Source organism: Tasmannia lanceolata, unplaced genomic scaffold (genome assembly GCF_043159265.1).
Source record: "Tasmannia lanceolata isolate RefF3 unplaced genomic scaffold, GAP_Taslan_0.1 ptg000002l, whole genome shotgun sequence".
Lineage (NCBI taxonomy): Eukaryota > Viridiplantae > Streptophyta > Magnoliopsida > Canellales > Winteraceae > Tasmannia > Tasmannia lanceolata.
In genome coordinates, this window is record NW_027518679.1 from 32,031,893 (window position 1) to 32,054,483 (window position 22,591).

The following is a 22,591-nucleotide window of genomic DNA, read 5'->3' on the forward strand; positions in this document are numbered from 1 at the left end:
ATTTTAGTTGAAACTTTCCAGTAAAAGACCTTATCTCTAGGGGTGTCAATGGATCCAGACGGTCCAATGGATCGTCCGAATCCGAACATTAATGAACGGGATCTAAACATACGAATAGGATCCATGGGCTTATTTCGGACCCTAAAATCTGGGATCCGAAAAATTTCGGATTGGGTATGGGCACGGCAGAGATGCCCATTGGATAGTCACGATCCGAAATGTTTGACAAAAATACCCTTCAAATTTTGTAAATGCTATTATTTCTATGAAGGTTATTTTGGTCAAAACATCTCTTATCACTAATGAATAGATAAGGCAGCAGGATTTCCTTTAGGGAGCTGATATATACGCCCCTTTCAATTCTGCGGACACCTTTTCTGAAACATTTGTCCCGGCTAAAGCAAGTGGCCAATTACACGTAGGGATTATTTTGGAAAATGACCAAAACACCCATGCAGGCATCCAATATCCCATCTCGTTTCTGTCTCTCTCACCTACCTCTCGCCCAAATGCAAAGCCCAACTTCAGAAACCAAATCCAGCGCCTGTCTCTCTCATTATTCATTGGTGGACATGGGTGTTGGAACCAAATGTGATATAGAAACTAAGCATAAAAATGATATTCTTATGGCATGGGGCCATCATATCGAAATTCTGTATCTAGAAAATCAGAGAAGTTTTCTCTGTACAAAGTTCCTTAGCTGCCTCAGGCTTGATGACCCTGATGGTAAAAGGGTAAGTAAAATTTCAATTTGTGCAGAAAACTTGTGAATCATATATTGTGAATCATTCACAATTCTCTATAGATTAAAGGGTTTCGAAAGAGAAAACCATCAGCTCCCATAAATTGCCCAAATCTGCCTCCAAGTTTATGTTTATGTTAAAAAATCTTGGGTGGCAGTGAGAAGGGTGTCAAAATAGAAAAGCTTCTTCTCCTAAGCAGCAATGGTCTCTATCTTCCTCGTTTTGTTGGTGGGTTACAAATTAAGATGTTCTAAAAGAACAAAATTTCCAGATTTGTTGATTTCTAGAGAGAGACCTAGGGCGTTTCTGCACTTCCTGGGGCATCTCTGAACTTGGGCTCCTATGGATTTGGGCGAGAGTAATGGGCAAAGATGCGGGACGAGTGTTGCTTGGGCATTTTGGTCATTTCCTAAAAGGACTAAATATATCTAACCGGATACTCTCATTAGCCGGTCAGGAGGTTTTGAATCGGGTGTCCCTAGTAATGAAAAGGGGCGAATATATCAGCTCCCTTTCCTTTATTTTCAGACTTTCAGTTTTTCCCTAGTAACGAAAAGGATTATTATGGTGAGTCTTTTTTTTTCTTGATTCATTTTCTCAGTTTTTACTTTCATTATGCTGGTCTATTGAACATATATGCCGTCATGAATATATTATTAGTTCATCAGTTTTTATTACTGAATGTTATTGTTATGAATCATATTTCTTGATAATAGTTATACATTATATTTGTGTATGTAATTTTGATTAGTTTTATTGTTTACAAGCATTATTTTACACATAGATTAAACATAGATAATTTTTTAATTTAGTAGAAGAAAATGCATAGAGACACACTAATAGTGGACTGCCATTCTTACTCGTTTTAAAAAAAAATAGTTGTTTACTTAGCTTAGTGGGACATAATAGGACACTCCGATGGACGGTCCGAATTAAAATGGATCGTGATCATGACTTGGAAATTAGGATCCGAAGAACAATCCGAGTCCGACCCGACCGATAAGGAATTTGAATGGATCGTGACTGTGACATAGGTGGATCCGACCCGAAGTGGATCCGTTGACACCCCTACTTATCTCGGGTAACTTTTTTTTTCAGAATTTTTCTATGGAAAATGATTTTTCTAGTTTTTGGTAAACTTATTTTTCATGGAATTTTTTTACCAAAATAAAATGTTTCCTTGTTTTCAACCTATTAGACCCGGGAATTTTATTTTTCATGATAAAGGGAATATTTTTTTCATAGAAATATAATTTTTTTTCCTAGATTGATTCAAACACTTCCTAAAAATTTTATCTAAAACAAGGGCTAAGGAGAGTGAGATGTGTAGCCAAACCTCTTTATTTCGTTGAGAGGACATTTGCCAAACATGCCCTAAGCATGCAAGACAGACACTTAGGCCATGTTTTGGCAGCCATGAAAAAAATTTCCATGGAAATATAAATTTTCCATGAAAAAATTCAGGGTTGCCAAACATGGCCCTAGTCATATAACCCACTAATATCTTGAGATATTAGTGGCAAAATCAAAATTATACTTTCATACCAGAATCTAGGTTCAAATTGTGGTACAAAGAAACACTCCATGCAAAATGTATCTGATTAAGTTTTATCACTTCATGCAAGAAATCTTCTGGAGAAGTTTAATTAAAATTTAACAACATATTAAATATTCATGAGTAGGAAAAAAGGAAATAGAAAAACTAATGTGTTCATCATCATCATGATGGGAACACATGAACAGGGTAAGCAAAAACAAGAGAGAAAACATAAAGATACCGAAGAAACTAACTCGAACCAGAAGCCCCCCCCCCCAAAATTTCCTGTTTTAATCCTTCTTTTCGACGAGCTTTTCAATCAGATCCGCAGCATCCTGCACCGTTGCAATACTTTGGGCGCTTTCTTCTTCCACGCTGATCCCAAATGCCTCCTCGAGTCCCATCACAATCTCGACCTGTGAATGCACACAATGCAATATGTTAATCAGGATTCAGAAATAAATAAACACGCCTACCACAATCTCTAAATGCACCAGTTTGGTTCTTTTATAGAACAACAGCGCAGAACTGGCCGAACATCAGAGCATTCTAATTCCATTAAGGCCAAGGACATTTTTGGCCACCATTAAAAAATAAATGTGTGGTCAATTGTGAGAGGTCGGCGGGAGAGGGAGAAACTTTAGAGGGTGGGGGTGAGAGGGGATGAAAAGCTCCCAAAAAAACAGGGGATATGCAAGAGGGAGAAACTTTAGGGCGGGCGGGGGGGTGCATGAAAAGGTCCTAAAAACCAGGAAAACAGAAAATCAATTTTCATTAGGCATTTTTTCACTAGTTTTTGGGGTTTCCTAGAAACTCAAAATCTTTCCCACCCCGCTATCTGACACAACTGAGCCCATAAATATTTCATTGAATAATTTTTCATGATTGCCAAACATGGGCAGGTCAATTGGTGGAAAAGAAAAGGTATGACATTTGGGAAATAAAATCATAATATGGAGATACCAAGCAAAATAGAATCATCAGTAGCACATCCACAATTTAAATAACATAATTAGTAAGGGCTTGCGAAGAGGATAGGTGTGAAGGTCATGCGTACCGTATCAAGAGAATCGGCACCGAGTGCAGAAAATTTTGATTCTCCTGAAACAGTGGATTCATCTGGTAGAGCCAACTGTTTCCTCACTATTTCACAAACCTTATCCACTGTCTCTGGTTTGGCCTGCTAAGAAAATTTTAGATTCTTGGTCGCTGCTTACAACAGAATGCATCTACAAGTAGCTACTAGATACGGAGTTATGTACAGATTAAATGCTTCCACAAGATTGTGGAACCCTTGAATAACACATGAACATGAAAACCCCTGGCGTATATATAACACATGCCCACGAGTAATTATGTACACATTGTATCATATGTTATGTTTCTCCTGTTATTCAAAAAAATTGTAGATAACCTATGCTCAAGTTGATATGGAAAAAAAAGACTAATCTCTTAGCAGTTAAATGCACTACTAACTTCAGAGGAAAGCTAAACTGAAGGGCGCCCTTGCAGAAATCGGATGAAAGGGAGCACCCATTGGTTGCATGTTACCAAAGTGCATTTATAATGTGTAAACGTCAAAGAGCATTAATTGCACTTTGGTGACATGCAACCAATGCGAGTGCCCTTTCATCAGATTTCTGCAAGGCCGTCCCTGAGTTTAGCATTCCTCCTAGTTTCAAAACAGTATCTAAGATAGAATGCCAATTAAAAGAAATGCATAAGCCAAAACATTTCAGGATTAGAGAAACATACAACACACGAAACCCGAAAGCGCAATGGCACTGGCTGCAACCGGATTGAAGGAAAGCTTTTCGTCTTACCGGAAAGCGAGACTGATTTCAGGCTAGAAATAGCAGTCACTGCCTGCTCAACAGTAAGCCCCAGGATTTTGGATTATTAGATTCTATGAGAAACAAGGAAACAAAAACGTTAACTAAACTTCAAATCTAATAAAAACAGATTTTCTCTCTTGCCTATGAAAGGGCCATAAAATGTTTAGTTTGTTATCAGAAAAAGAGTTGTAGAGAAAGAAGAGTCATGGCCTTCATATTTCCTTTTCAATTTGTAGGATGTCATAAACCTCCATTGTTTCAGAGTAAAACCAAACGTTCACATGGAATTTGGGAATCAAAATATAAATGTAATGTCTAATAAAAAATAATGTGTAAATCACAACAGTAGAAACAAATATTTCATAATATTTTGAAATTGACAAGAAATGGGGGGGTCCTGTCAGATAATAAATGGATATTCAAAGGAAGGTTTCAAATTTCTCATTGACTTGCCCGAGTTGACTCAGTGATGGCCCTACCAGTTCAATCGAAGACATGCGTAACAGACCAGACTGAATCAAAATTTGACAGGTCAATTGTTGACTCACACGAGTCAACCCAGTTTTGCCTTGGGCAAGTTCTTGACAGGAGTACAAGTTTATAAACATTCGCTCAAAGATTGAAAAATTGCTACAAAATTATTAATGTTGGATGGCCAATGGGTGGGCATTTGGTTTAAAGAGAATAATTAATTAATAACTCATGAGCATTAGATGTCTTTAAGAGAAAACTTTGCAAAAAGAAATTGTAAAAAAGGAAATTCTTCCACGTTTCTAACTTGAATTAAATCTCATTAAGTGAAAGGGACTACAATTAATTAATAACTCATAAGCATTAGTTGTTATACGAAGCGCAGTACATATTAATTTGTAACTATAAAATGATAGTTAACGTGTGAAATACAAATTTTATAGGCATCACAATTTAGCCACAAACATATGGGTGGGTGTTAGGCATGGAGCAAAGCTGTCAGGCATAGGAACAAACAGACCCTAGAAAGTAGAGAGACCGAACGATGTGGAGCATCCATCCATACAGTTGCATTATAATATTGAAAGTCATAGTATCACACAAAAAGTATTTCATAAAAGCATAGCATATAAATAAATAGTGATGAAATAAAACTATATACATATGGGATCAGGATACTATGGTCCCAGGTCCAATAAGGCAGGGATTTTTATATTCTATATGTGAGAAAAGAGGTAGGGGTAGAACGAAAACAACCCAGGTGTAGAAACAGTGAGGAAGGACTTGAGGGCTAGGAACATAGCAGAGAACACGACCTTGGATAGGATAGAATGGAAGAAAATGATCCATGTAGACAAACCCAACTAGTGTCAGGATTAGACTTAGTCAATTTGAGCCGAGTAAATCTTTTCACCTTCTTCATGAATTTTTTCTAAAGGATTCATTAGCCGACCCCAACTAGTTTGGGACAAAGGCTTAGTTGAGTTGAGTTGAGTTGAGTATATGTGAGAAATATTTGTGCATGGTGACTCACATCAATAGATTGACTCTGAACATTAAATCATGGATTGTTCACTATCTAAACATCAAATCAACCAATGTGATCCTAGGCAAATAATCAATTGCTAACACTTGTCTGAAATTGATACACAGTGCCCAAACACATGCGGCCCACCAACCAGTGATTTGTTTCTAGACCATCCATGGTGGGCCCATGAGCCCATCTAGCGATAAGTTCCACATAACAAACATGTGTCCTGTTTATTACAGATCTGCATCCAGTTGGACATGGGACCATTGTATCCCGAGCCATACACCTTTGTCTATGCATACATAGATATTACATAATATAAAATGCTATCAGAAACCAAGAACAAGGAAAAATTAAGGGTATTTCGAATATCAGCGTCAACTTCTCTGACACACGTCTTATGGTGTTTTAAAATGTGTGACCAACAAAGCATTTCATATTATGTATAGCGTTGCCTTGGATTCCTTGCAAAAACAAAAGCATGAAGCATCAAACTCATGATCTACCAATTTAGCTTAAAGCATTTATGTTCTTTTCTTTTCTCTATTTCCTCAGATTGATTTTCAAACCCAAACCCTTAATTTGTATTAATCCCAACAGGTAATTTAATATTTTGAACATTGATGAGTAGATACATAGTTGCTTACTTTAGCCCATAGTTGCCAGGGTGAGAAGCGAGTGCGAGAAGCAATGCGGGAGAGGAAAGAGGGAAGAGAAGAGCTCTAAATAAAGGAGGAAACGGGTGGGAAGCGTCATTGAAAGTCAACATGAAGCATCTATTACTCCTCATTGGAAACGAACATGAATTGCATGAAAGACTAGGGTTATAGTAGATTAGGGAGGAAGGGTTAATGTAGGTAACGATTACTAGTAAACAAGACTTCACGACTCATTAGAGTTACAAGTTTTAGGGACTCATAGCTTTACTCTCTTTTTTTTTTGAAAATGAATAGCTTCACATGTCTAATTCATGTAAATTTAATATTAAGTTTTTGGAAAAAAATCTAGGAGTTTTTAAGTTTTAAAAGGGAAATGATTTCAGCGCTACCAAGTTTTGATAAGATGCGCGAAGCATCTTATCATTTAGTATTTAAAGGGCTGTCAGGAGATTATTTCGGTTCTCAAAAAGCACTTACTGGCCTTTAAATACTAAACGCAAGATTTGTCGTGCATCTTTATCAAACCAAGGTAGCGCTGAAATCATTTCCCTAATAAAATTGTACGACACATTTTGTGGGATGAGGCCAAAAGTGAGTTTACTGTTGAAGATTAGTAAGCTTTTGCTCCTTATTTCTGGTTTGTGATAAGTATCTCTGTTGTTTTCTCCATTTTCGCAGCTTGATTTTCAAACCCAAACCCTTAATTTTATTAATCGCAACAGATAATTTAATGTTTTGTACTTTGATGAGTGGATATTTTCTTACATTTACAACACTTGAATGATTATAATTCATGGCCTAAATGGGTGTGCTTTGATTTTAGAATTTGATTGAACGATTGTGTCCCAAAAATACCTTAAATTTAGGCAATGAGTTTATAAACAACTAGTGTCTATAAGAAACAACTTCATGTAAATTTCAATATATTCCAGAGGGTTGAAATGATTTTTGGAAGTTATACATTCATGCTTATGTTACAACATAAGATATCCAATAATAAGATTGTGCCCACATTTCAAAGTGATGGCTTGCTCCATAAGCAGTCCAAGGGCCCTTCCGCCTGATGTGTGCCTAGCACCTTTAACTACAGTTAGCATATATAGAACATAAGAAATGCTCATGATACACGACAAAACTAGAGCTCCTGAGGCGTACAACTTTGGATCAACAGAAACTGAAGTGCACCAAGGGGAACCTTTTGTCGAGGGTGGGTGCTCAACATCAAACTTTCCAGCCAAGAGGAGACAACAATAGGTTTGTCTCAAACATTCCACTCCCATTAGAATCATCAATCAACACAAAGGACTCTATCAAAAAATGTGATAAGCATGTAGAACACACTCAAGAAAGCCATGTTTCATCCACTGCCATGCTAGGGTACGACAGGAAAGACGGAACTGTACTGGAAGGAGTGGGTACGGAACCTTTTAGAAGCCCCTGGCTCTACATTAGACCTAATGGCTTTCAGTCGAGTGTCAGGATTTAAACATCGAACTTTCACTTTCATTTTGTCATTTGGTTTATGCAGAAAACAGAAAAAAGCCAGTGTTTTGGCGTTTAGAATTTCAGGCAACTGTTGTTGACATTTCTAGAGCTGAATAAAACAGCAAAATATGCTTGATCAAAGTCCTCAAATTCATGAAAGTTTTACTGAGCTACGAGGGATCACAAGCTCATCATTGGCACTAATCACATGCATATTAACTAAAGCAAGAGGATGATTGCCTAATTTCATGGACAACAAATGGATCTAGCAGTCATTATACTGTGTAGTGGTTTAAGAGCTGAAATTGTAGCAAATCAAATAAATTAACAGAAAAAATCTCAAAGAATATAGTAGCATGGTTTGTTGATCCATAGAAACTAGGCTCATCATCTCCATAGTTTAAAATTTCGGCCGAAACGGAATACACCATGAACTGTTTTTTTACAAAATTTCGCCGTTACAAAATTTCCACCGAATTGCTGAAATTTACACAAAATTTGACATTTCGGTGAAAATTTTAAAAATACCGAAATTTTTATCCTGATTTTACATGATTTCGACTGAAATTTCCAGTTAAACCAAAATATTTCAATTTTGGTTGTGGCCAAATCCGACACTAAAACCGAAATTTAGAACCCTGATCATCTCCAGCATACATGAGCAACATAATGGACACCTGATATCACATAATTGCCAAACTTTAATGGCTAAAATGAATCCGCGTCAATTTTCTCAGAGGAAAATACTAAAATGTATTTGCTCGAACCACACTAACCATGCATCACTGCCTCCACCATACATTTAGCACATGTTAATAGTGATAGGAAACTCTGATATGGTAGATCACCATGTGGATGGACGACAGCCTAAAGATTTATGTTATTAGATAAATCCTAGCAGTTCGATCGGTGCAATTTCTGCCCTTCGAATTGGACAATTGCTCATCTTTTCCAACGGTTTTTTTTATCATCCATCCACTTCATAGCTACGGTCAGACAGCGAAGATTTGCTGACCAAATCACTCCAGGTCTATAACCAGTCCGATCAGGTCTATCGAGAGCCATTCTAGCCAACCTAATTCTCAAATAGATCGCTTCTCCACGGATCATCATAACTAAAAACGAGAAGGACTACAAAACATCATCACATCACTCTAAAAAATTCACACGACCTAATTCTCAAATAGATCTGTTCTCCAGATCATCATAAATACATCACATCACTCTAAAAATTTCACACGACCTAATTCTCAAATCTCAAATAGATCAATTCTCTACGGATCATCATAACTAAAAACGAGAAGTACTACAAAAAATCACCATATCACTCTGCAAAATTCACACGACTTAATTCTCAAATAGATCAATTCTCAACAGATCATCATAACAAAAACATTTAGCACAAAACATCACCAAATCACTCTACAAAATTCAAACGAACCAAAAGCTAAAAGAAATCAACAAATCGATCACAGTAAGACAAAAAGAAAAAGAAAAAACAAATCGATCATCATCGTCACTTTAAAAAAAAAAATCATTGTTCACATTTAACAACAAAAAAATCATTCGATGCAAATTCCCGATCTACTTCGGAAACACCAATCGCAATGATTAAGCAAGCCCTAGATCTGAATCTAGCGGGAAAAAAATAGATATGAGGAACGAGAATATACCTGGTTCTGCTGCGAGAAACGGGAACTAGAAGAAACGCAGATCGATGCCCCTGAAACGGCAGCCATTAAAGATCTGATAAAATTCGAAACCCTAAAACAGATCTGGAGAGAGCGAAGAGAGCGAAGAGCACGAAGAGCGTGAGGAGGGAAGAGGTGTTGGCACATTTATATAGAGGATTGTTGTTGGCCTTGTTTATATCGAATAGGTGTGAGAAGTCTGGGTGCGTGACTTGGATTGGAAATGGAATGAAGTCTAAATGACTAAACTACCCCTCTATTTCTCTCTTTATTTTGATCTTAACCACATGTGGGACCCTTTTTCCAACTGCTTCATTTGAAGTCCCCTCTTTGGTACATTTTGGGTCACGTGTCAACATTAGCATAGGTACATTTTGGGTCACGTGTCAACATTAGCATAGGTACATTTTGGGTCACGTGTCAACATTAGCATAGTTAATATTTATTTTTTGGGAAATGTTATCAACAATAGTATGGCCCGCACCATAGGATGATCCAAACCGTCCATTAGATGGGCCATAGGTTGATCTCGCCCCCTCCCCCGCGGATATATAGAGGGTTAGGATCAACCTTCTAAGATTCAGTCCCTCTATAGATTGGAGGGTTAGGATCAACCTATGAAAATGATCTTTTGGGGCACAAACTATTTAGGCTGTGGTCCATCTAATGGACGGTTTGGATCATCCTATGCTGCAGGCCGTACCTTACTTTTTAATACAGTTAGGACTGCATTCATCAAAATATGGTAGTGCTGATAACATTTCCCTATATTTTTTTTGTCTAGATGTAGTGTTATTACTGTGTATATTCAACCAGAGAAGTACATATTATTAGAAATTAGAATTGGGAATAGTTCATAAGCCAAATCTAACAAATGGACGGTTCAGATCCATCAAAGGTGGGACCCAATAAGCTGCATTAAATAAGCCTCATTGTATTACAATGGGGTCACTCACACCTCACTTAAGCATTCGTCCACGTAAACATGAGCTGGAAAAAGGTGTAATTGGAAGGCATTTGTTCAATGGTCCAAACCATTTATTAGGAACATTTTAAAAAGCTATTCAAGATCACTAATAACATTTCATTTTCCCTAACTTTTCTTCCTAATAAGATCCAAAGCCTAACCTTGTTCCCTTCTCTAAGCCTAAGCTTTCACTGTACAACATAAGTAGGACCTAGAGAACTCAATACTGTCTGATTCAAAATAGATTGTAAGGGGATCTAAACGGATCCTGCCCAGACATAGGTGGATCCCATCTAAAGTAGATCCACAACCCCTACCATTTATATGCTAAGGGGCCGTTTGGATATGCTGATTTTAGAATCCTTGATTTCTTCAAAATTGTAGATGGGAGATGAGAGAAGAGAGCAGCCGTCGTTTTCTGATTTTTTCGCTCTTCTTTCCGACAGTAAGAGAGCAGCAGATCGTCCCGTGTTTTCAGGTTTTAGAAATCTCAGGATGTGGGAGAGATATCTAAAACCTGGATTTCATACTTAAAATCCAAGAAATGCTGCAGCTTGATCATGAACCCTCTTTTACACTGTTTTCAAACTAAAACCTAGATTCGAAAATCCACGTATCCAAACAGCCCCCCTCCAATCGTCAACAAATTATCCTAACCCTCCGATCTGTGGCTGTTAAGTGGATGGTGAGGGGGGAAATCAATTGTCTGTATTCATCAGCAAAAATACAAATTGGTGGCTTAAAATCGTCCATTTTCTTTCCATTTGCCACAACATATCCATGTATTTTCCCAGTCAAGTGAAGCAAATGAACGGAGCCTACTAGATAAATTATTTAGATCGTTGAACAAGTGCGCCCATTTGGTACTTAGTCATGCCTAAGGTAGGGCCTTAGCTCAATTGGTGAAGACTTTGTTGTACCTCTTGGATCAATAGGTGAAGACTTTGTTGGGCCTCTCTAGCTCAATTGGTGAAGACTTTATTCCTCAACCGTAAGTGCGGTGGTTCAATCTCAACATACCTACCAAGAAACAAACTCACAAAAACACGCCATTAAATAATTGCAATAAATAACTTTCCTCACAATTAACGTGGGTTGTTATTAGCTTTATTTGTGAGAGAACAGAAACTCACTTTTTACATCATGGGACCTCCACTTATGATACGCCTCTAAATTAACCTTAATCATATTAGGGATTTGCTAGGGTTCATTGCAAAAGGCATTTCGCGGCTGGCCAGTTGCATGTCAGACCAGCCACCTCATGAATGAGGACAATAGCTTTTGTCTCCCCACACTTATGTCGATGTGCCCTCCCAAGTCCATGGTTTTAAATTTCTGTTGAAACTGAAACCGAAATTCCGGGTTTACCAAATTTTGGAAATTTCGGGGAAATTGAATTCTTTTTAAAAAATTTATAGTATTATTCCCAAATTTCGGTAATTTCGACTGAAATTTTGGATATAATAAAAATAAAAAAAAAATTATATTACCGGATTTCGGCTGAAATTTAAGTTTTGGCCAAAGCCAAAATTGGGACCGAAACCGAAATTTAAAACCACGCTCAAATCTCTCTCCTCCCACTGCCCTACCCTCTCTCACCACTTGGAGACACCGATTTATCATGAAAAAAATTCCCTGAGAAAAAAATATTTCTTGCAATCCAAAGGACCTCAGCAAAGGGAGTCGACTGTTGTTGATCAGAGAATTTGGAGCCGATACCAAATAGCTTCTCCATTAAATCTTTCTTCCATTGGCCCCTTGTACTCCTTAGTCTTCAATGCTTCGGTTGGAAGGAAAAAAATCATTTGGCTAAGGCCATGCCATGTTTGGCAACCATGAATTAATGGTGCCGAAACTTGCAACCCCCCACCCTTAGGGTCTGTTCAGTTGGGCAGAAGGTAACGGAAACGGAAAAGAAAATGGGCTTATTTTCCGTGGAAAGCACTAAAATGGATGTTTTGTTGGCGGGATAGGGAAAGAGAGCGGAAAGCACGAGACTTACGTGGAATCCCACTTATCCGCCGTGGCAACCCACTTTCTCCGACTCAAAATCCGTCCGTTGGACTTGGATTCGGGATAGGGAAAGCGCGTGGAAAGGATTCACGTCTCTTTTTTTTTGTCTTCAACAAAACAGAAGTCCTAACCCAATATTCTTCGCCCCAAGCATCTGCACTCCTCTCGCTCTCTCATGGCTGCCATTCTCGACGACTCCGCTCCTGCCGCTCATCCTCCTTCCCCTACAGGTATGTCTCCTCTTCCCTTTGTACTCTTCCCCTCTTCTTTTTTTTCTTTTTTTTTTCGGATTTCTATTGTAGAGGATGTGTGCTTTGACAAAGATCCAGATTTTTTCTGAAGCAAAATTTTAACGTCTGATTTTTAGCAAAAATTTTTAGTTCTTTTTACTTTATATAAAAATTTTAACGTCTGAATTTTAGGGTTTGTAGTACGAGGTTTTTTAGCAAAATCTGCTATATTAATAGTGTGTGGGTTTTTAGCAATTCCCTGGAAAAAAAACGACAAAAAATCAAACATACTTGATTTGGTTATTGGGGTTTTTATTTTTCATGTTTTCGGGTTTTTGTGTTCTTGTTTTTTTATTTTTGCTAAAAATTCGAGGGTTAGGAGTATTGCATTGGAGTTCTTCTTTTGGGTTATTCATGTTTTTAGGTTCTTGTTTTGGGTTTTTGCTAAAAATCCGATACGAGGGTTAGGGATATTTTCATGTTCTTCTTCAGAACTGAGGGTTAAGGTTCATGATATGGGGCTTATTGGTCTCATTTGTTCTTCTTCATGATTTCATTTATTTTTGCTCTCCTTTGTATGTGGTAAATAACATATTCTGCTGCTTTCTTTACAGTTTCTTTTCCTTCCCATTTCCTTCCGCTACGTCATTTTGGTTAAGGTTCATGATATGGGGCTTATTGGTCTCATTTGTTCTTCTTCATGATTTCATTTATTTTTGCTCTCCTTTATATGTGGTAAATAACATATTCTGCTGCTTTCTTTACAGTTTCTTTTCCTTCCCATTTCCTTCTGCCACGTCATTTTCTTTTCCTTCCTGTTTCCTTCGCGAAGCTGAACAGACCCTTATTCTTTGTCCATTAGTTGGAAAAATGCTATAGAAACTTGCAACCACCTCCTCATTCATTGTCCTTTCTCATTTGGAGTAGCTTTCTTCACTGGTTTGAGATTGATCGAGCGGTTTCTTGCTTATTCCACCGTCTTATTAAAGAATGGCACAGCCAATATCATGGGAGTAAGAAGCCATATTCTATATCATATGGTTCCTTCAGCAACAGTGGCCAGTGGGGGTATTGCAACATGAGAAAAACAGTATACCACTTTTGAAAATACAGACTGGTGGGGAAGATGGTACGGGAGTGAAGAGTCTTGTGCTTTAGCTGCTTCATTGGTGATGAAGGAATTTTATAATCCAAGATTGTAAAACCCATCCTGGATTTTATCACATACAACCTGGATTTTATAAGGTAAAACCTGGATTGTACTCTTTTAGAATTGTAAAGCTAAAACCTGGATTTTTTTACGATGTAAATCCTGGATTGTACATTTTTTGGATTGTAAAATCCACGTTTAGCTTAGAAAAATCAGATTTTAGCTTATAAAACCACAGATTTTACATTCCTGGATTATAAAATGCAATGTACAGAAATGGCCCCTTAAACTATTTTATTAAACTTTTTTTTTAATAAATAATGTCTATAAACCAAAATTTCGGTGGAGAAAAATTGAATTTCGGAAATTTTCGGTTTCGGTCGCCACCGGTATCCGAAATTTCAGATTTCGGTCAAAATTTTAAACCATGCTTCTAAGATGCATTTATCATTCCAGACTACAGCAGAACATCTATGCCAGAGACATGACAACACAAATTGCATTTTTTCATATCAAATATATGGCAAAAAGCCAAGCTTTAAGTCTAAGGTATTCTGATAATAGTAACTAAAATCAGCAGGCAAGCCCCGGAACCTTATTCTCACACACACAGACACAAGTGTCTTGAAACCAACACACAGCAAAAAGACTCACTAAATTTGAAAGGAAACTAGATATTTAGATGAGATAGTTTTCTTACCACAAGAGGAGGATCTCGTCTAGTCTTCCTCTTCAGATTCTGCACTCTGGAGCCACTCTATGAAGGGCTTCACATTCCTCCAAATCTGAGAGTCCTTGTTGCGTCCCTCAAGTCCGTCCTCGTACCATGCTACTATGGACTCTTCCTGCAACACATCGCCATCATAAAGAGCTTTCAGAACCAGGCCCACCTCCTTCACCACATCAGGGTTCGACTTCCCACAGTACACTTCTATCGCTCGAAGCAGCATCATCTCTGTCCCCACTTCCTGTATAGCCACAGCAAGGAACTCATCTTTCTGAGCCACCTCCTTTGCGAATCCTTTTCCGATGCCCTCAAAGAGGGCTTCAAACAGGGCATTCATAATCTCTTGTGGTGACCCAACCAACGATACTACAAAGGACTGTATCTGTTGCAGAGTGGAAACCTTTTTCAGATTGTCTTTTATCTCCGAAACCAGCATTTCATGTTTAGACAACCCAGCTTTACCATTTCCAGTTGCCAAATTCTCAGATGTTTCTTCAGGTTTTGGACTTCCATTTTTCAATCCATTTTTTGCTTGCTTTTCCTTCTCCTCAAGCTCATTAGTAGAGAGCATAACCATCTCAGCTGTAACAGCACTTAGTTGTTCTTGGATTCTTTGGCGGGCGGCTTCTAATGAGGTATCTGTCTGCCATTGGACATCATCATCATCTTCTTCGGCCACTTCGTTCTCATCTTTCTGACTGGCAACAGGAGAGGAGCGGTCCTCATCAGACCCACTGGCCTTTTTCTTTGTGCTCGAAACCTTCGAACCCACCTCCTTGGAAGGGGCAGTGCCCTTTTTCTTCACCTCTTTTTTAATCTTCTTTAGTTCCTCATCCGCAGCCTCCCCTTCTTTGAGCCGCTCCTTTTCCGCCCTTCTCATTGCCTTTTTATCTTTCGAACCCTTTTTCTGCTCAGGTGGGTTCTTCAGAATGAAAGTTGTCAGCTTATCCCTCATATCAACATCTGACAAAAAGCCACAAGCCGTACATTTCATGGTTATCATCTGGGTCTTCGTGATGATAATTTCAGTCTCGGGGTTTCCACACCCATAGCACTGAACATATTTCTTGATGAAATTCTCAAGAAGCCCAGCTAGCTTAGCCGTGTCATGAGCTCCATTCACAAGAGAAACACCGGTCTTTTCATCGAATTTGGACTGCGCCCCAAGCTCGCAACCGAAGTATTTTGTGGTGTAAGAGGGAGGCCTGGCCAATGCCTTTGCAATATCCACCATGTTAACGACATTAGTCTTGATGCCATTCCCACGGCCTTCTATTTTGGTTATCATCCTCGGCATCTTATACCTATAGAAGGCATCATCACTGTTTGAAGCACCAATGTTCTGTAAAGCCATCTTTTCTCAAGAAATGCTAAAATGATGGTATCAGAGACTGCAGAGGCTAGCGGTCAACACAGAATTAGTAGCACTGTCTAACAAAGAGATTCCTTCAATAGGCTGACCTCTTAAGATCGCAGAAGGTTGCATCCAGGTGCAACCACGAAAATCTGTAAAATCTCGAAGTGGCCCTAGATGCATACAGCCAACTTTCTCCGCAGAAAACCTATACTTTTTTCTTGATATAGGGTAGCAGTCTCCAAGCAACCCAATTGATCCCAAACAGAGAGAGGCCCGCTCAGACATAAAAGAAGCTTCAAACTTGACGAACTCCACTTTGAGCACTTGAAGGATTGCAGGTAAGCAGACAACTTCCTATTAGAACAAAATCAATACAAAAGGATGATTTAAATTCAGAGAAATACAATAGAAAATCGAATAATCTACCTAAGCACAAAAGAGTGCGACAAGAACGCAAAGAGATATGCAATAAGAACCCCAATTTAATCAAAGCTTACAGAATTAAGTAGAAAATTTCCTCACCTACAACTTATAATATGTGGACGGATTCCCAGAAACATGTATGTACGAACATGTGTGTGTGTGTGGTGGGGGGGGGGGGGGGGTTTACAAGTGTTAAAAGGAATGCTGATATGTGTCGACACACATTTCCATGTCAACACGGTAGCGACTGCCTGTAACAATAAATTCAGAGTGACGGATAACTCATAGCCCTAAACTTGTTTATTTCCTAAATTAAATATTACTTTCCTACAACGAAACCAGCTTATAGGGTATGAAATATTAACGTAGTATTTCATCACTAATACACACTGTATCCTCCACAAGGAATTTTTTCACATTAAAAAAAGGCATACGGTTCGTGTCAATAATTTGATTCCACAAACCACAGCCCCCATTAGATTCTTTCACCACCTCTCCTTGCAGGCCAAGGAGACAAAAACCGCATTCCCCAATTTGTGATCCACGAACCTCAACTAAGACACCATCTTCCAAGCAGATCCTAACCCTGGTGCCTTGGGGAATGTGCCATACAGACCCCACAGAATGTTAAAAGGGGTATAATTCACTGAATTGGACACAAACAATAGCCCCTTGAGTGATTTGCCATCCGGAAGTTGTGAGGGTGGCTCATGGTATCACATGAACAAAAGAATATTAATAAAGAACATTTTTTTGGCATAGTCCACATACATGGACTTTATGGTGATATTGGCTGATCTGGTACGTCACCACTAGTTTGATCATTGGCTCTGGACACACACGCACACGCACACGCACGCACGCACGCACACACGCACACACACACACACATATATTTGAAGGGTTGAAGCTCCATAGAATATATAATATTCTAACGAAATGCTTTTTTAAATCAAGTGCTGACCAATGACTTAGAGTCATCTGATCATAGTTAAAACAGAGGTAATGGGCTGGATTAATGGTTGCCCACCAGATCAACAAAGCCGATCATCAGGACGTGCCACATAAAGTTCGCCCAGGTCAATATACTATGAAAAATAAATACAACCTTTAATGAAATGAAAGCTAAGCAGGATAGATTACCCAGAATATTTCAAGTTGGCATAAATGTATGTGTGAATGTGCATGTCCAGTGTATATTTCAAAGTCGTGTGAATGCACGCTGAAATGTATGTACGGGGGCTTTGAGGCTCAGCCACGAAACTAAATACATTGCAAATCCATGGAGAAAAAGACAGGATAGCCAGCAATTGTTTTAAAAACTTGGAAGATGCATTTAATATAGACCGGCAGACTGGCTTCATCAATTGCGCATCCAGGATGGTAAAGTGAGAAAAACCAATCTCTAATGATGTTGTGTGGGCCACGGGAGCCAACAATTCCAACTCCCACAAAAAAAGTTAAATAGAATCTCAATACAATAAATAAACACCATTTTTTCTATCCTCTAAATGAAGCAGCAATTAAAATTTAGAAATCTCATTAGTAAAGCTAAATTGGTGAAGATTGCAAAGATACAATAGCAGTATAAGCTTGAAGATCTTGAACTGGTAAAAAAAAATTTGCACGTAGATAATAGGTAAGATCATGTGGTAGAAAAAGGAAAATCCAAAAGATCAGCGAACTTGTTCTTGAAAAAAATGTAATATGACAAAAAGTTCTAGTTCCATTTACTGCAAGATAATAGATATTGGTAGGTGCAGATGACCTAACAACATGCACCTAGCAATGGCCATGAAGACAATAAATGGCTCAACTCAATCCCTGTTCAACACTACCATATTTTAACAGAGGAGACGTAATTAGGTCCAAGCCCTCCGCAATTCTACTTTAACACACAACAGCACACTCACTCGGAAATGACAACTAAAAAACAATAAATTGTCAACAGCAAGACTTGAAGAAAAAGTAAGATGGAAAATTGAAAAACTTAAAACATGATAAAATAGATTACGAATAATTACATATCGGACCTGTGTGTATAACTATGGCCTACAGAGTATGAACAACTTATTTTGGTTTCGGTAGTAGGGACCAAGGATTTAAATTTCGGTTTCGGTACCGATTTCGGACCCCACCGAAATCCGAAATTTCGGTCCGAAATTTGGTAATAGTTAAAAAATATTATTTAATTAATTTCAAATTTTCGTGCGAAATTTTGTAATCTTCATTTTTAAAAAAAATATATATACACATTTTCTCGAAATTTCGGTATTTCGCGAAATTCCAAATTTTGGTTTCGTTCCTGACCGAAATTTAAAACCATAGTGGGGACAAAAAGACATCCCTAAAATGTGGAAAACACAACTCAGAGTCTAAGCTTGTCGATGTCCGTATAGAAGAATCCTCGAAGTTGAAAATCAAAATTGGAGTTATGACAACTCAATAAAAAATAGAAATGTAACAAAGAAAAAGGTTTCAATCAGCTAGATTGTGTGGATTTTTTATTTAATGAGATGTGAGGTTACTGACTTAAGTGTCCTCCAGCCATGAAACAGAATTTTAATAAGTTTGGGACTGAAAAGGATTAAATACTGAAAAAACTAAGATATTTCACAAAGCTAGAACTGAGTTTGTCGAAGGCATTTACAAGAAACATTGATTGAAGAGAAAATTATAAATGAGGGCTTTATAAGGAGAAAATGAAGGAAGCAGAAAGCACTGAGCAAAGAGGCGTGATTGGAAATGCACAAGACACATAGGAATTTGGATATGCTTTTGAAGAAAATTTTACATGAGTACCAGTTAAAACTTGCAATGATTTCTTTTATGCTTTAAACACTTTCCTTTGGAGAGTAATTCTAGTTTTCGAAACACTAAGTTGGCATGACCAAATGGAAAAAAATACTCTTCTAGAAAAATAAATATTAACACCTATATAGCAAGGGAGCTTGTAATTAAGATGGAGTATGATGGAAGCGATCTTCTGCTAATTTTGGAAGCGAGAATAATTTAAGCTTCCGAAGCAAGCTCTCATTGAAGCAAGAATAATTTAGCTTCTGAACCAAGCTCTCATTGAAGCAAGCTCCCGACCCTTCGAAGGAACATCGGACATCCAGTAACCATGAGCGAGCCGTCAAAAAAATAACCTTCAATCTAATTACAATTATGGCATTAGATATAAGAAAATAGATTCTAGAATATGATTTTGTCAACCACTTCTAACCAATTACAACCATGCTCTTGATCTTCACTACTTGATAAAATTCACTTATGGCCATGGTATCTTGGACTTCAAATAAATAGTAAAAGAAGTAATAGGTTGACAGATGAATTCGAGAAAAGACAAAGTTATGATCCATAAATTATACTCAACTCAACTAAGCCTTTGTCCCAAACTAGTTGGAGTCGGCTATTAATCAAAGAAATTATCATGAGATCAATTCCATTTAACCAAATAGATTAATCACAGAAATCCATTTAACCTGATAGATTAACCACAGGAAAAAAAGTCAGCCTAGATCCATTCATCTCTTTGATTTTCAATGCACCAGCAAAATTTCAATCAGAAATCAGAAAATCGTATAGAATGACAGATTATCAACCCCTGATTAATTGAATGAAATTATATTTTCTAAACCAGATCCATTCACATGAACCTAACCTAAACCGAAACATCCTTGCAATCTCAATTCCCCCTAAAATTAACTGATTACATAGATTGAACACCAGAAAGGAAAGCAATTCTATAATCAGAGAAATAAAATCCAAACCGAACTTGAAGAACTAAAACTTCATTGAAAGATGGAAAAAGTCGTTAAAAGACGAGGCTGATGCAGCAAATCAAAATAATGATAGTATTAAAACCTATGAAATTTGAAGATATTTCTACAAATCCAGAGAGAAAACAAAATCCAGATCTACAGCTTCCAAAAAACTTTTCATCCACAAACCGATTGTTTGCTTAGAAAAAAACATATGATTTCTACAAAGATCGATCATACACGCACGCAGAAAGGAAATCAAATCTACAATCAGAGAAATGAAATCCAAACTTATCTTTAAGAGCTAAAAGCTAATCGAAAGATGAAAAAACAAACGAACACGAATCATCATGAAAATGATGCTGCAAATCAAAATAATGATAATAATAAAACCTACGAGATTTGAAGATATTTCTACAGATCCAGATGTACTAAAAGAATCCAGATCTACAGATCCGAAACTGATTATTGGACTCAAAATTAAACGTAAAAATTTGAGTAGCATAATCAGTTTTAGACTCACAATCTGATTGCTAGATGATTAAGGAGAAGAAAACATGAAAAATAAGGAGAATAGGATCCATTATAGGGGCTAGGGTTTTACCTGAACGAAGTAGAGATGAGAAATAGAAGGGGAAAAAAAAAATCACAGTCGCCTTTGTCTCAACGAGAAGAGGCGTAGTGAAACCCTTATATGCTTGCTTGAATGAATCCTTACCGTTGGATGTCTACTAATCCTATCCGTTGATTTGAAGATGTGGAAGATGCCACGTCATGCGTGATTGAACAAGGAAAATTGACGGGATAAAAAAACGGAAAAGAAACGTGTGATGAAGGGTGACTAAAAATAAAATATTAAAAAAGAAAGTAGAATGATACCAAGGTCACTTCTTTGTCCCAAACCCTAGCTCTAACATTGCAAAACATAATGATACCAAGGTCATTTTGTTGTCCCAAACCCTCGTCATAAGATTGTCATGTGTGCTAGAAGCATGGTTTTAAATTTCGACCGATAAAATTTCGGATTTCGGTCAGCACTGAAATCGCCGATGCCCGAACCGGTATTGGATTTTGACCGAAATTTCGGTTTTTTAATATTTTGTCCAAAATTTCTAGAAAATCAAGCCAAAAAACTCAAATTTCTAGCCATAAAATATTATTTTTTAGTAGTGTACCCCATTTCGGATGAAATTTTGAAATTTCGGTTTCGGTGAGGGCCGAAACGCATCCCGAAACTGAAATTTAAAACCCTGACTACAAGGTATTTGGTATGTTTGCCCCCTTTTCACTTGGGACAGCCCCATCTAGTGGGCTTATGACTTCTGTTTTACACTAGAAAAGGCTGTCCCACATAAAAAAGGAGGCAAATATATCATTTTCCTATACTAAATAAGGTGATATTTGTGGTTTTGTTGGTAAAATATAAGAGCCTAGTTTGGGTAGTGAAAAATTCACCCCCATTCACTGCATATTTTTCAAAATGGACCGTACAATTCACGCCATAGGGTGATCCAAACTTCCCATTTGATGGGCCACAACGTTAATAGGTTGTGCCCAAAAACTCATTTCCATAGGATGATCCTAGCCCTCCGATCTATTGAGAACTCCGTGATCAAATCTCTATAGAACGGACAGTTGGGATCATCTTATGGAGATTATTTTTTTGGTACATCCTATTTACTTTGTGGCCCAGCAAATGGAGGGTTAGGATCATACTATGGTGTGGGCTGTGCAGTCCATTTTGAAAAATACGGGGTTAATTTATCACTGCCCCATGTTTTGTGTCAACAAAAACTAGTTGGATAGGTGGCAATTGGGAGGGATGTTTTACTAGGGGGCAACCTCCTTGTGAAATGTTAGGATAATCCTAAACATCCAATAATGAATGAATATGTTATACAATGTGTGGACCATTGGCAGATAAAAACAGGGAGACATATATAGTCACTTGTAATTGTTATTTTCCTCTCCCCCTCTGCTCTCTATTATACTATTATGACCCTTGGGGGCGTGTTTCTCGATTTTTTTTATTGCGTCTTAGATTCATTATTAATGAACTGGCAGGGGTCCAAACCCCAACTTGCCTACAAAAAATATATATGTAGGCTCTATCCATTTGGATTTTGAGAATTGATCTTGAGTACAAAATCTGATTCATGGGCTCAAAGTTAAACACAATTTTGAGTTGAATAATCAATTTTGAACTCGAAACTAGTTCTCAAAATCCAAAAAGAGCACGGCCATAGCTTTTTATCAACAACAAAAAATTACTCATTCTTCGGATGATCAACTTGAATTTTGAGCTATAGATGATCCAAAGCAAGGACTATCAGGTGGACGATTTGTAAGAGGTGGAACCCATTTTATACTGAAGTTTTTCCATTTTAGGCCATCTGTTGGCAACCATGAAGTTCTTTTTAGCAGAATACGAACTTACAAATTTTGAGAGAGTGGTGGGGAACTAGGAAAAGTGGGAGAGAGAGAGGATTGAGAGGGCACGAGTGATGAC

General features: G+C 37.7%; 2 protein-coding genes across 3 annotated transcripts; both read right to left on the minus strand.

Moving 5' to 3' along the window:
• Positions 1 to 2,328: 2,328 nt before the first annotated feature.
• On the minus strand, positions 2,329 to 9,621 carry LOC143869876 (acyl carrier protein 1, chloroplastic-like). 2 transcript variants are annotated; one of them, XM_077376442.1, is made up of 4 exons: positions 9,434 to 9,621; positions 4,036 to 4,146; positions 3,338 to 3,460; positions 2,329 to 2,696 (listed from the first exon to the last, which is right to left on the minus strand). In XM_077376442.1, exons 1-4 carry the CDS (start codon positions 9,596 to 9,598, stop codon positions 2,571 to 2,573), a joined length of 525 nt encoding a protein of 174 aa, XP_077232557.1. In that variant the 5' UTR covers positions 9,599 to 9,621; the 3' UTR covers positions 2,329 to 2,570. The 2 variants fall into 2 exon arrangements, with proteins under 2 accessions (XP_077232557.1, XP_077232552.1); XM_077376437.1 differs by having other exon boundaries at positions 3,338 to 3,463.
• Positions 9,622 to 14,296: 4,675 nt separating this feature from the next.
• On the minus strand, positions 14,297 to 20,844 carry LOC143869886 (eukaryotic translation initiation factor 5-like). The gene is made up of 2 exons (XM_077376447.1): positions 20,687 to 20,844; positions 14,297 to 16,249 (listed from the first exon to the last, which is right to left on the minus strand). The coding sequence occupies exon 2, from the start codon at positions 15,890 to 15,892 to the stop codon at positions 14,531 to 14,533; it is 1,362 nt and encodes a 453-aa protein (XP_077232562.1). The 5' UTR covers positions 15,893 to 16,249; positions 20,687 to 20,844; the 3' UTR covers positions 14,297 to 14,530.
• Positions 20,845 to 22,591: the final 1,747 nt, after the last annotated feature.

What these genes read in the sequence shown, in the direction of transcription:
- LOC143869876 (XM_077376437.1), bottom strand. Translation starts at nt 9,598, where the DNA reads ATGTGCCAACACCTCTTCCCTCCTCACGCTCTTCGTGCTCTTCGCTCT. An exon ending in GTTTCTCGCAGCAGAACCAG is followed by an intron (nt 4,147 to 9,433) that starts GTATATTCTCGT and finishes ACTGTTGAGCAG; the next exon opens with GCAGTGACTGCTATTTCTAG. An exon ending in GCTTTCGGGTTTCGTGTGTT is followed by an intron (nt 3,464 to 4,035) that starts GTATGTTTCTCT and finishes AAATTTTCTTAG; the next exon opens with CAGGCCAAACCAGAGACAGT.
- LOC143869886 (XM_077376447.1), bottom strand. Translation starts at nt 15,892, where the DNA reads ATGGCTTTACAGAACATTGGTGCTTCAAACAGTGATGATGCCTTCTAT.